Genomic DNA, 15164 nt, shown 5'->3' with positions numbered 1-15164 from the left:
ATATGTTAAAAAGATCTTTTATATGAAACTAATGGAAGAATTGCTAAAAGAGAAACATTAAAAATATGCAACACTACTGCAATTATTTCGCTGTACCAATACTGATTTTATATTTCTTACACATTTAGAATGCCTAAAGTTTTAAAATCTTTAGTTAAAACTCAATGATACTGGAGATTATATATTCAAAAAATAATTTCAATTTCAATAAACTATTGCTCGAGATCTAAGATAAATGCAAATAAATTGCAAAGCTTATTTTGAAACTAATTTAATATGAATTTGTTAACTTGTTAACTTTGCAAGTGCATTTCATTTAAATAGCAATGTAGAAAGCCAGTGGGTAGTTCGGAAAACTTCAACCGTTCAACAACAATACATTTATTTCTCTCATCATATTACAACACCACATTGATTGAGCAGTGAAGTGCCCTATTTTATAATAGTGTCTGATGTGACCTTTATGGCGCATCCATTCGCTTTTCTTCCCTTGTTTCATCATTGTTACATGACCACAGCTTCACCTTGTTTTCCAGAGAATTGTCTCCTGCTGGGCACATCGCGGTATACAACAGCCATCGTTAAGAAAATGTCATCGGATATCTTACTTCATCGTCGTGCTTCCAGTGTTATCAGGTGCTTAAATGCCAGATTGAGTGTTACGTTGATGCGATACTTTAAATCCTCGAACCGAATCTTCGTACTCATTCGAAAGTTTCTCACCAAATGGATAATCATTATTTTATTGCTTATCATGGCATACCTGGCCCCGATGCAATTTCTTGAGCCTCCACTAAAGGGCAGGAATGCAAACGGGTGTCGTCCTTTCGAACGTTCTGGTGAGAAGTTTTCAGGGTCGAACTGTTCAGCGTACGGTCCCCAAATATCTTTTCTTCGATGCAGTACGTAGAAGTTAAAGATGAAGATGTTGCCCTTCGGTATGCGGCATCCATCCAGTTCAATATCGGTCATGTTAACTCTTGCTATTGTAGATCCAACCGGGGTGAGTCGCAAACATTCCTTGAAGAACTTGTCCAGGTATGGAAGATCTTTGAGCGTCTCTGCTGTTAGTTCCTGTTCGCAATCTGGAAGTACGGTTTGAATTTCCTGTGCTACCTTCTCCTGAAGCTCTGGAAACATTGCCAGGAAAAGGCAGCTGTGGGCGACCATGTTGGCGGAAGTATCGTAACCCTGTTGAAGTGATGAACGTAAATTTTTGAATGATATTGTTATGAAATAATGAGTTTAAGCTTACCGCAGCCATGATGGTAAGGATTTGTTCACTTAAATTTTGCGTTGAGATATCAGCTTCGGTGTTGTTACCGCTCAGGACTTGATCGATAAATAATTTTGGTCGGCGAATTTGATAACCATCGTCGTCTTCATTTTCATCGGAGTTCTTACTCTGTGGTTCGGTAACTAGCACTTGTTGTCTCTCCTCGATGATCTAAAAATGGTGAACCAGAATGAACGACTATCAAAACATATTGAAATGATGTATCATTGTGCTCCAAAGATCGTTGTTATCAGAAGGAAATCTCCGTCAAATTTTGCCAGTCGTTTGAAAATATGCATTATTGGGGTCCGTTTCAAAATTACAAAGTCTTCAAATTTCAAGGAAAGCAGTTACTGTTTTTATCAAAAGAAATAAACCATTAAAAATGGTTCAAGGTTGATTTGTGTACTTATTTATTTGAAACTTCTGGGCAGAACTGTATCGAAAGTATGGCAAGTGAGAATCCGGGGTAAGTGGGATCTTAAGGTAAAGCTCATTTGTGGTATAATTTTCAAGAGGGTACTCTTTTGTAAGAGATTCTGGGTAAAAGTGCTTCCAAACTCTTCTGGAGTAGGACAAAATATGCTTGCCCCCATTCGAGCTTAACAGACCAACGTGAAGCAGGATTCGGTGTGAGGAGTGAACGACCAGTTCCGAAAAGTGTTGCGCCTGTCAGTCAAGAGCGCTACAGCTATGATTACATGGATGGCCCGACAAATCGCCAACTGGCTGCCAGAAAGGTGATGGATAAGGATTAAGTAGCTCATCTTTTCAGGATACTCCGGGGACTGGCAGATTTGGATAAGCAACATTCATCGGTCAACTTCATCGTCATCATCATGAAAAAGCTATTCTTTGTAGACTACTCTGACCAGCAACAGTTCCACACGTTTTAAGGCCTGTACTCGAAAAAATGCACCATTTTGATCCGTGTGTAACTTTTTTGTCCGTGGGTAAAAATTGATGGAAATCTTGGTATAAATAGATTGGAGTGTATTGTTTACATGTGCAGAATTCCATAACAATCGGTTCAGTGATTTATTGAGATGGCATCGAAACAAGAAGAAAATGGCCGAAGAATTTCGCGCGTCGTCATGGAAAATCCGACTGCGAGCATGAGGTGGATCGGAAGACAACTGGGAATCACCCATACAAGTGTCTCTCGGGTGGTAAAATCTTTTAAGGAGTCCCAGACGACCGAGCGGCGGGCTGGAAGTGGAAGAAAATCGAAGACAGCTGATCCTGTGAGGGCCCGGAAGGTGTTGGATTATTTCAAGCGAAATCCGAACCTTTTGATTCGCGACGTGGCCTTGAAGGCCAAGTGTTCCACCTGGTTCGTTCAGCAAGCCATGATACGAGCTGGGCTTCCATTATTCAAGATTCGGAAGACACCGAACCGGCGTGATCAACAAAACACGGAGGCCAAATCCCGCGCAAGGAAGCTGTATCGAGAGTGGTTAACGAAACCGAAATGTGTGGTTATGGATGACGAAACCTATCTACATCAATGCAGACGCAAAGCAGATACCGGGGCAGGAGTTCTACGTTGCCAAATCACGTTTTGATGATCCGGAAGACATAAGGACGATAAAAATTGACAAATTCGCCAAAAAAAATGCTTGCTCTGGCAGGCCATATGCCAATGCGGTAAACTGAGTAAACCGTACATTACAACCATCAACAGCGAAATTAACCGCACTGGGTGCCTCCAGAAGCGTCTGTTTCCTTTCCTGCGGTCTCACGAAGGCGAAATATTATTATAGCCGGATCTGGCAACATGCCATTACGCGCGATCGAGGTTGGATTGGTTCAGAGACAATAACCGCCAACCATTGCCATCGTCGATTATAAGTTCAAGTGGTTCAAATGACACGTGACATGACGAGGATTTTAGTACCGTAAATTCGGGTGAAATTGATCAGTAGGGTGAAATTGATCACTGTGTCACTCGATTTTATTTCTTCCTAATGGAGCACAAATATCAATCTAACCTGAAGTGAATGAACGTTGTTTGTCGTAAGTATGTCCAAATTGTGTGTTGTGAAGTTTTTTGCGTTCAAAAATGTTCATTTCTATGAAAATAATGTAAAATTTCAAAACCATGTACGGTGTAGTATTGACAAACGTCAATAAACTTCTGATTCTAGACAAGGATTTGGACATGGTATAATCCTGAAAGTTTGTGAGTATACTTAAGAAATATCCCCAAACTAGATTGTATAACCAAAACTCGTACCAATTCGCTGATTTGGTTGAAATAAATGAATTTCTGTTAGATATCAGGAAATTCCTTAGGAAATTGCATACTTTTAGGCGCTTTCTGCGTTATTCTTGAAATTTAAATATACATTATTTCTATAAATATTGTATTGTTAAGAATTTGGCAAGCATATTCCGATTCAGGAAGCTAAATATTATTATGTAGAGTTTCTTTGAAAACTAACAACAATCGCATTGATAAGTGATCAATTTCACCCCGAAATGAGATCTCTCGATTTTTTATTTTAGAGATATTTTTGAGCGCTAAAATTGCATTTGTTAGGAAATTTCGGTACTTGAGTCAATGAGGCTCACCTTCATACTTGATTTCCTGCATTCAGTTGTTTGATATTGTCAACATTATAGAAATCAGACAAGAAAAACCGTGAAAAGTGATCAATTTCACCCGAAATTACGGTACAATCCACTTTAGTGGAACTTGCCAGCGATGTAGCGGACAATTTACCAAGTATCGAAAAGGTTCAGAAGCAGAAGTAAAAGAAGTGTATGTATATTTGTGCAGACACATACGGAATCTGCAGCAACCAAAAAAAGTGGTTCTGGTAACAGCAGCTTTGAGTGCCCGTGTAGAACGACGAAAGAATGCGGTGTCAAAGATTATCGGCTGAAACATCAACCGCTGTTGTACTCTTCCTGTTACTTTGTACGGCAAGAATTTTAAGATGAACGTCTAAGACTTCGCGGATGAAGGATCGAAGATCACGTAGCTGGAAGACTCGGTGGCAAAAAAGCTTCAGCTGGCAGGACCAACGGAACTGCTGAATTTACAGTGAACCGGAAACATTTAGCGTAGTGAGGCAAAACCAAGACATCTTCGTGGCTTACCAATACGCAGTTTTGAAAAGACGTGGCCAAAGCTATTGATTTATCTTGACAACTTGCAGCTCACTGTGCTGCTGAAAGTTAGAGAAGGAAATAAATAGCCGATACGCATCGTATAGAGCATCTACGGATTCGCGACGACACCAACATCGACCGTCGAATGTGGGCTTCAGTTTGGAGATATGAACAGATCAAGATCTATACAATTTAGGCTACATCTCTCTTGATAATACAGGTTTTATGACTCCAGCAACCCCTTGGAATCCGAAGAGGATAAGCGGGCAAGAATGCTGCGGCAAACAACCACCAGAAGAATCGGCGAAGCTTTCAGGATTACTGTGGACAACAGATGATAAGCAGTTCCCAAACAGCTATGGTATGGCACTCAAATGCATGTGGAAATCCGGATGAATCAGGATTTAACTTCGTGTCAGACAGAAAATACGAGGTTACGAGAAAAAGCAATATGCGCACAAAGCGAATCATCACGAGCTATCCACAACCAATGCTGACCAGTGCTGGTACTTGCCGCTAGGTATAGTCCTCAACCCGAAAAAACAAACAAGCTGAGGATGATTTGGGTCGTGGCGGCTAAGGTCGTTTGGGTTTCCTTGAACAAAACACTGCTCTGTTGGAAGAGCCAGACTTCTTGATATCTCTTCCATCAGTCATTGCAAGCTTACGTCATGGCCGTAGCTATCTTCGGAGCTGCTTGTTCTCCCAGCAACGCCTAATAGTTACATCAAAAACTTGAGGGCCAAGGACTTTGAAGCGTCGTATTCGCGAGCAGCAGAAGCCATCATACATCGTCATTACGTTGACTGGACAGTTTTGGAACCGTCAAAGATGCGGTGAAGATCGGACGGCAGGCAAAGAATACCTACGCTGATAGAGATCCAGAACTTTTTGTTCAATGATCAATGGCTATCGAATGGGTGACACATCGCTTGAGATCGAAAAGAATATCGGCGTGGATAAACATGAACCGTTTAAATCTATACTGGGCATGCAGTGGATACCAAGCAGTGCATCTTCACATTTCCCGTTGCTCACCTGCACTTTCTGAATAAGTCCCATATTCCAAAGAAACGAGAAGTTTTGCCAGGTCTTGCCTACATTCATGAGCTATTTCAATTCAATGAGACTGATTTTGTCTGAGTAGTGTTTGATCCGTTGAATCTGTTGCATGCTCCTTTGAGGGCGAGCGACGGAATCCGGATCAATTGTGTCCGGTTCGCATAGTAACCGCACTATCGGTATCTATCATCCGTGTATATGTTCACGTATTCATAAACAATTATATCTTTATCGTTTACCAAAACGAATCCTTTCCCATTTCGAAAGTGACGCTGCTAATGATGCTGACTATTCCTCGACCCAAACTCCACGCTGCAGTTCTAGGATAAGGTCTTCTCAACGGTGTATTAACCATGCAAGCTCTCCCAATATGTTCCTGTGCTATAGTCTGAATCAAATACCACTTGGATTCGATCAGATCAGAGGAGGTACCATCATACCTTACTCGGGGGCCCGGGGCATTTGCCCCCTCGGCACCCCCCCAAAACCGGGCCTGCTGCCGCCTCGCCAAAACCCTCATCGTTTTTTGGAGATGCAAATATGTCTGTGTTTTTTCCCGTTTTTCACGCTGAGCTCACCAAATATCTCTGGTTCTTAAATGGATTCGTTGCCCTGTTACCTAAATCTTATCAGAGAGGTGCCGTTCAGTGAGGGGATGGTTACCCGAGCAGAATAAAATAACTACTGAATACCGAATTGAGGTATTCCATACCAGATAATTTCCAATACTTACAACCTGAATGAGGTATGAATGAGCTCTGCATAAGAGGTAAAATACCTCAAATAGTACCTTCTGCATATTCTACAAATACCAAGCTGATAACTAGATCAGGTCTTGTAATACCTAAATAACACTTGATGGATTTTCATATAAAAGTGAATTTTTCAATAGTAGTTCAATACCTCCAGCAGTCCTCAATAGATATCGAATACCAAAATGAAGTATTTTTAATTGTTTTTAACATTTTTTTTTTCAAATACCATTAAAATACCAATATGAGGTATTGACAACTGAACAATACCTCATTATGGTATGATAACAAAATATGGTATGCATTAGTTATTGTGAGTTATTCTTTCCTCCTCGGCTACACACACCTTGGGAAAAACTTGGCTCCGATGGTAAGTAACCTGGTTCTCCGGAATATTCGTGGAAATGGGAAATTCGTGAAAGTAGTCTTAGACAGCTGCGGTTTTTTTGCCAATTTATCAGAATTCATTATCAAAGAACGTAATAGATGATCGGAATTGCTTATCGACATGAGTGGCCACTATAATGGCCTCTGGAAGATCTGGAACATCCGTAAAAATGGCCATTTCGTTAAAACTATCCTAGACCATCGGGATTTTTTCCAAGATATCGGAATTGATAATTATGGAATATAATGGAGAATTTGGACTATTCATGGACATATGGGGCCACTATAATGGCCTCTGGAAAATCCGGAACAACCGTAAAATGGTCATCTCGTGAAAATCATCCTAGACCAACGCGATTTTTTCCAATGGTATAGTAACTTATAACTGCAAAACATAACGAATGATATATATTGGTCACCAGAGAGGCCTCCGGAAGATCCGAAACATCCGTAAATATGTTCTTTTTGTGAAAATCATCCAAGACCAGCGCAATCTTCCCCAATTATATTACAATCCATAAATATAGAACATAATGCATGATTTGGATTATTCATGGACATAAGTAGTCACTATAGTGGCATCCGAAAGATCCGGAACATCCGTAAAAACGGTCATTTGTTGAAAATCAACCTAGACCACAACATTTTTTAAACGATGTTTGAACTTGTTTATGGGTAAAGTTGGCTACCATTACGTCTTCCGAAAAGTCCATAACATCCATAAAAATGATTATTTCGTGAAAATTATCTCAAAATCCCGAGATTTATTCCAAACATTTCAAAATTCGTAATTATCAAACAGAATGCAGAGACGACTTCCCGAAGATATTCATGGACATATGCCACCGGGCTGTTTTTTGGACGAAAATTCATCCGATGAAAAGTCGCTTCCTTGAAATCTTGATAGTTACCACTTATTTCCATGAACAATCCCAATAATCCAGTTTGTCTTATAATTATGAATTCTGATATCATTGGAAAAAAAGCATGATGGTTTCGAATGATTTTCACGATATTACCATTTTCATGGATGTTCCAGATCATCCGGAGGCAATTATCAAGTAGTCACCAATACTTATGTCCATGACAAATATATATCATTCGATAAGTTTTGTAATTGGAAAAAATCGCGTTGGTCTACGATGATTTTCACGAGATTTCACGAATGTTGGAATGTGGGTCTTCCAGCTGCCATCACAGCGGCCACTTATGTCCATGTACAATATAAGTCATCAGTTAGGTTCTGAAATTATAAATTATAATATCATTGGAAAAAAAACTTGGTAGTCTAGAATGATTTATACGAAACTACCATTTTTACGGACGTTCCTGATCTTCCGGAGGCCGTTATAGCGACAACTCCATAAACAATATAAATCATCAATTTGTTCTATATTCATGAATTCTGATATCATTGGAAAAATAATGGTGATCTAGGATGATTTTCACGAAATTACAATTTTGACGGATGTTCCGGATTTTCCGAATGCCACAACAGCAACCACTTATATCCATGAACAATATAAATCATTCGTTAGTTTATACAATCATAAATTATGATATCATGTAAACAAATATGGAAGATTTTCACAAAATGACCGTTTCTACGGATGTTCCGGATGCCACTAAAGTGGCCACTTATGTCCATGAATAACCCAAATCATCCATTATGTTCTATAATTGTAAATTCTAATATCATTGGAAATAAAAATCGCGGTGTTCTAGGATAATTTTCACGAAACAACCATTTTTACGGATGTTCCGGATCTTCCGGAGGTCATTCTAGTGGCCACTTATGTCGATAAGCAATTCTGATCATCTATTACGTTCTTTGATAATGAATTCTGATAATTTGGCAAAAACCGCAGCTGTCTAGGACGACTTTCACGAATTGACCATTTTCACGAATATTCCGGATTTTCCGGAGAACCAGGTTACTTACCATCGGAGCCAAGTTGTTCCCGAGAAGACTCATGGCTAGGAACCGATGAGCAGATCGATACTACGGAGGAAGAGCTAATGACATCCTATTTTCATGAGACAAAAGGACCGTCACTGGTGGATATCAGGTGGTATGTCCAGTAAATGTGAGAAAACGATCGTACCATGGCATACGTACATAGATTCGTCGAAAACATCCGACCATCAAAACGAAACAGAGAGCGTATTCTGGGAGCTTTGACGCAGGAAGAGTTTGTGGTTGTCTAGAGATCGTTGTGGGTTCAAGCGCACGATGAATCATTTGCATTGGATCTTTAGCACTTTGGCATGGGGTTTTTTTCTCGGCCTAATTGTCTGATACTTTGCAGAAAGAAGTACTTCAATGCGACGCATATTTTGGCCAATCAAAAGTGCCAAGAATAGGATTCGGCTCCCTATCATCCTACTCCACAATCATCGAAATATCTTTCTCCTCGTCGACTACTTTCACCGTCGTCGTCGACACCGCATTAAGAAGTTCAAGTGGAGTATGACCGGTACTTGTATTGGTAACAGATTATCATGCGTCGCTGAGAAATGCATGGAAACTATCGCAACATTTGTCGAACGGGATATCAACAATGTGGATCAAGGAATACTTGCCGATTATGTCGAGAAGATCAAAATGGTTTGATGATGTAAAGGATGTTTCGGAAGGTGATCTTGTATTGGTTGTCGATGGAGCGGTGCGAAATTAGTGGATAAGAGGAATAGTCGAGAAAGTGATACAAGGAAGCAATGAACTAGTTCAACAAGCATGGATACGTACAGCGAATGGTATTCTGCGGAGGCCAGTAATTAAGCTGGCGTTCTCGACGTCGCACAGTGCGTTGAATGTATGGAGATGCGGGACAAAAATCAAAACTGGAAGATCAAGCCATTAGAGCACCTTGGTATGGAAGGGAAAGTTGCTTCTGGTCAAAAGAGCTGCAATTTGCATAAATGGCAAACTCTTTAAACGGCTCATCCTAACAGGGTAGCTAAACGTACGGAGAGCGAGAACGATCTATCAGAAAGGTAGTTCGGATTACGGAAGGGAAAGTCGACGGTAGACGCAGAGTAGAGTACCGGTGGGAGTTTCGCAAGGGTCCATAATGGATCCGACGCTGTGGAATGAGTTGTACGATGGGGTCCTATCACTGGAGTTGCCCATGGGTGTCGAGATCGTCGGCTTTGCTGATGACGTCGTCCTAACAGTAATAGGCGAAACGCTGGAGGAAGTGGAAGTGCTAGCCACGGATGTAATGGGTACGGTCGAGAATTGGATGAATAGAGTCAAGCTGAAGATAACCCACCACAAAACGGAAGTGCTACTAGTCAGCAATCGCAAAGCGGTTCAGACACCTGGGCGTGATGATAGACGATCGGCTAAACCTCAACAGCCAAGTCGACTATGCAGGTGAGAAGGAGGTAAAGGCGACCAACGCACTTACAAGGTTCATGCCGAACGCTCATGGCCCGAGAAGCAGTAGAAGGCATCTTCTGACTAGCGTATCATCGTCGGTACTGAGATACGGAGCTCCGGCTTAGGGTGCAGCACTGCAAACCAGACGCAATCGGAATAAGCTCAACAGCATGTTCCGGTTCATGGCCATGGGAGTAGCAAACGCATACAGAACAATATCGTCGGAGGCAGTATGTGTGATCACCGGGATGCTTCCGTTTTGCATCACCCTGGGAGAAGACATCGAGTTTTATCAGCGGAGAGGTACTAGACCGGTGAGGAAGTTGGCGAGGATCGCTTCGCTGGTGAAGTGGCAGGAAGAATGGGATGCCTCTGAGAAAGGTAGGTAGGCCACACAGACTCATCCCGAATGTGTCGACCTGGGTGTGTAGTGTGGGAGAGGAAACGCCGGAGCATGTTGCTTTGATTGCCCGAGGTTCAACATGGAACGAGGCGCGGCGGCGACTCCATTTGGACAGGACTTAAATGCAGACAGAATGGTACGCGATCCTAACCTTTGGAATCTGGCGTACAATATTGTGGTGGAGATAACGTCTATTTTCCAGAGAAACTGGCGGGAAGATCAGCAAAACGAGAGGCAGGTAGCAATGCCTGGCATCGGGTCGTCAGGGCGCTAATGAACCGGAAGTCAACGCCCAACCGGAATCGTTTGACCGATCTTGGCACTCGAGTCTGTCTGACGAAGAAAGAAGACGAAAATCTTCCCTGTGATAGACGCCGGTAGTTGGGCACCACGTCAGGTCGCACCGAGGCGGACGTCTCCCCAACCGGTACTGATGAAAACCTCCGATGCCAGGGAAAGTCTGGAAGAGAGGAAAGTGATAAGGAAAGAAGAGGATGAACGACGGAAGGAGACAGAGACGCGGAAGAATATAAAGAGGCAGTCTGCTCAACATGCAAGAGCAAACCACTACTGGCAGAATGCGCAGAGTGCAGAAGGACAGTGCTGAAAAACGTTAAGAGTGTAATAGAAGTGCAGATACACAAATAATTATTAAAAATTCAAGTGAATAGATAAGCCATATCATGATATTTCTTCCGAATTTGTGTAACGAGGTAACACTGAAAACGCTGAAGATTTTTAAAAATAAACCTTCTGTAATTTGTCTGGTATAATTACCATAAACATGTATCAAGAAAATAACATAGCATAGCATAGACTGACTGTACATATCAATGGTTGCTACTCCGTGATTGATCGGAACTGGTAAGAATTGCACTACGATCCAAATGAATAAGGGATGGGAGTTTCCGCTTACTCTCGAAGTACAATTTTAGCAGATCTAATATTATTGATCAATAACGGCGCTGGCCAAGTCCTTACAGTCAGTTGGGATGGGAAAGGAATGTTAGGGTGTAATGATTGTTGCTTCTAGAGACCTAGAATACCTCTGCATCTCCACAATCACCACGGGAAGGGTGTTTATTAGTGAGGGAGTAAAAGATCTGGGAGTCACCTCTGGTCGATGATGTGATCCATGGACAAGGGGGAAATATTCGACTTATATTAAAAGCTAGTTTTGTATTTTTGTCTCGAGAAGTTTTTGGTAGAAGCTTTAAAAAATACGTCAACATCTATAATGTCGAACAATTCAAAAGATGTTTTTATTAATGATGAAAACTGAAAATTACATGTATATATTTTAAATTATATGAAACAGGAATAATGCCGACACTTGTAGTGACGAACTATACATAGTTTGTTTGAAAATTACATATGAGTATTACTTTGCATTTTGTCTCGATATGGTAGAAGTTTTAAAAAATACGTCAATATTCACAATCTCGAAGAATTCAAGAGATAATTTTTAATACTGTCAAAAAGAGAAGAATATATGTATATTGAAATTGTATAAGAAAAAAGCATAATGCCGACACTTATAGTGACGAACCATACAAAGTTTGTTTTAATATTACTTAAAAGTTATGCTTTCAAGAAAAAATGTGTTTAAGCATGTGTTTCAAAAGCATGAAACGAACTCACCAGTTGGTAATCCATCCTCGACTGAACACAAAACTGACACAGACAGCAAAACTTCTTGGTGTCCCGAAAACAAACCGTCTTGCTTGTGCCTTCCCAAATACCTACCCAGCAAGACGCTCCAAAACAAAAAAAAATCTTCGGCGACGAAACCACGCGCTAAACCGTGCGCAAAACCTATCTGACGACACAAAATCGAACCGTCCTGCTTGGGCTTCACGAAGAACTACCTAGCAAGACGCTCCAAAACAGAAAAAAATGCTCCGGCAACGAAAACACGCGCGAAACCGTGAGCAAAATCTATCTTGCGACGCAAAAACGAACTGTCCTGCTTGGGCTTCACGAAGCACTCTGTATCAAAAAAAAAAAACTTAGGTTTTTAACTTGACTTGGCACAAAAAAAGAAAGTTCGCCAGGGACGCTATGAAGCAACGCTACGGCTCTGAGTATACCACAATAACATTTTCGGGCTTTTCTACTACGCGTTCTTCTAAGTTTTGCAGTAAAATCGAAATCTGTAACAATTTACAATTGAGGGGCCCGAATGCAACGTGACAGTTTGGTTGGTTTTGAGTTGAGAATACTGAAAAATTCCACTGGTTACAAGTTCAGCGATATTTTTACGTGCTTTTTACGTCCAACAGAAAAAAATAACATAACTCGTAGAACAGGCTTGCCATTGGCTCCCATACGATTTGTATGAAAAAAAAAACAAAATCGGCTATCTCAAAATTAGGTTTTGTCACTTACATCTCTTTTTGCATAACCCTCTCAATATTAGTAGTGTGTGCAACAAAGGAACAACAACATAGAATGCTATAGTATCTATAGTGTATTATAGATTGGTGATCACAGATATGATGGAGATGTTTTTTTTTCTGATAAAGCGATCTGGGGCGCACCGTGCAGAAATCTTTCAGAAACTTACACATTTTGCAAAATCAAGACAATACTTTCGAGCGTTTTCTTCTTCATTGTATGCTCTTGTAAGCCGATAGAAACTTTCATTGTACAAACTGACACTTAGCGTTCTGGTAGCTACCCTACTGATAAATCTGAAAGAAAAACAACGCTAGTTGCAACACTATCACTACTGTCTTCATTCACACTTACGTTTGCATGCTTTCCAAAAACTTCCTTTTGCCACTACCCTTCTTTAGAGCCGTCCCCAGCGTGGTTCCACAAACCATTTCCAACGCACATTCCGTTGTGAAATCCAAGATATCCACTGGAGTCCCTTCGGGGTAACACTTCAGCTTCTCCACCATACTTCTGGAAAATCTCTCAAATATCGGCACGAAACTATTCAACATTTTCACATTCATTGTTGGATTCAGTGCCTTTCGGTTGGGTTTCCAAATGGAATCTAGAATGATTCTTTGGTTAATTTTTACATTTGAAGATAGTACCAATCACTAACATTTTGCCGAGAACAACCCATGAGTAAGCCGGGAAAACTCGTAGAAAAATGGTTTTTCACTGCAGTTTGGATCCGTCAGCACTTTTTGCACCAGTTCGGGATGGGCCACATAGAACATCAGTTGCGGACCTAGCCATCCCTTGCCAATTCGATCCACTTGGCGGAGCATGTTCATGAAATTCTCAAACCTTCGTTCTTCACTGTGACCAAGGAACACCGTAGCACTCCCCAACAGGGGATAGTTGGGGCTAACCGATTCCAAGGATCTGGCAAATTTACCCACATGGTGTTTTAGGGTGCTGTCCACCAGCAGAATCAGCAACAGCACTAAGACGATTGCCAGCACGAGTAACATGTTTGATTAGATGCGGTCCGTACATTGCACTGCAGTTCGATCAACGCAATCGGCACAGTTAAATAGAAGCAAATGCTGGAAATGCCGTCTCTTAATGAGGTTAACCAAAATAGAAAAGTGGTTTGACGTTGCAACGCTTCTATGCTGGTTAGGTAAGTGTAAACTAGCCAATATTGAACTAAGGATTTGCTGTTCTTCAAAGTGTCTCTAGAGATAGAACTTGCAGAAAAACGAAATTCAATTTCATTAAAAGTTTTGGAGTTTTAAAGAACTTTTTTTTAACTATATCCGTGGCTTCTGTTGGCATACTAAACTTCATTTTTTAAAGTTAATAATTTATTTTAATGTTTATCCTCTTCTTGTTCATTTTTTTTTTAATCTAACAACACTCTCATGATATGGCAGATTACCATATCTGCGATACATACCGACTTTTAATGCATTATCTGATTAAGAGAGCAAAAGGCAAACGATCGGAAACTTTTGATGCAATTTCAATATATTAAATTAAATACTCTGAAGGATACTGAAAGTAGGTGAATTTCGTTAGGCTATATACTGTGCGCTACAGTATGAGAGTAGTTTGATTCTGGTTGATCTGATCATTCTGAGGTCTTTTACAATGTTTGATGAAATGGTTGGAACTGTTTGGGAAAATGCACTTGTGGAAATTCGTTTCATTTTCAATTACTTTTAAATTTTGTTTAGAGAGCACATTTTTTTTGTATTTGCTTTTTAGAATAACTGATTTTATGTTCCCGTAAGAAACTCCAAACATGGATTGAATCCTGAGAAAATTGAGATAATCTCTCACGTATCGCTCTCTGTAACTTTCATAATATGCTCCACATTATGAGAGACTGTTTATCGTATACAACTTTGATCAGATTGAGGGGATAGTAGTGCATGATAAAACCCCTTTAAACATGCTCCAAACGTGGGGGACACTATTGCTATTGGAAGTTCGTGGAGATTTTCTACAAACAATCCGATGTCAAAGTAAGCTTTTCTATGCTAGGTTGGCGGTGATGTGTGTAATCGTTGCTAGGTGTCTTTTGATTGTTTTGTCTTACCGCATTTGAAGGATATTTAGTGAAGATTTGCATCTCAAATGCAACAGCAATACAACTTACGATACATTGACGATCGTGGACCGCAACAGATGGGATGTTTTTCTTTGCTTGCTTTGATCGTGCTTCATACTCAAATGAGAGCGAATTCTGCAGTGCCTGACTCGAAATGAAAAAAAAAAATCAAATTTAAGGTCACGCGGGAAGTAATAATAACCGCCCTATCCATTTGAAGAAGCAAATCATGAGTACCACTCTATATATCAATGTGAAAATGTTTTTTTTTTCCTATTTATTTG

General features: G+C 40.5%; 1 protein-coding gene across 1 annotated transcript; it reads right to left on the bottom strand.

Moving 5' to 3' along the window:
• Positions 1 to 346: 346 nt before the first annotated feature.
• Positions 347 to 13828, bottom strand: LOC5567056 (cytochrome P450 4c21). Its single transcript, XM_001651372.2, has 5 exons — positions 13441 to 13828; positions 13134 to 13386; positions 12949 to 13075; positions 1256 to 1447; positions 347 to 1191 (listed from the first exon to the last, which is right to left on the bottom strand). Exons 1-5 carry the CDS (start codon positions 13793 to 13795, stop codon positions 610 to 612), a joined length of 1509 nt encoding a protein of 502 aa, XP_001651422.2. The 5' UTR covers positions 13796 to 13828; the 3' UTR covers positions 347 to 609.
• Between the last annotated feature and the right edge of the window lie 1336 nt (positions 13829 to 15164).

Source organism: Aedes aegypti, chromosome 3 (genome assembly GCF_002204515.2).
Source record: "Aedes aegypti strain LVP_AGWG chromosome 3, AaegL5.0 Primary Assembly, whole genome shotgun sequence".
NCBI classification, from domain to species: Eukaryota; Metazoa; Arthropoda; class Insecta; order Diptera; family Culicidae; genus Aedes; species Aedes aegypti.
The sequence above is the reverse complement of the archived record's forward strand: the minus strand, read 5'-3'. Positions and strand labels throughout refer to the sequence as shown.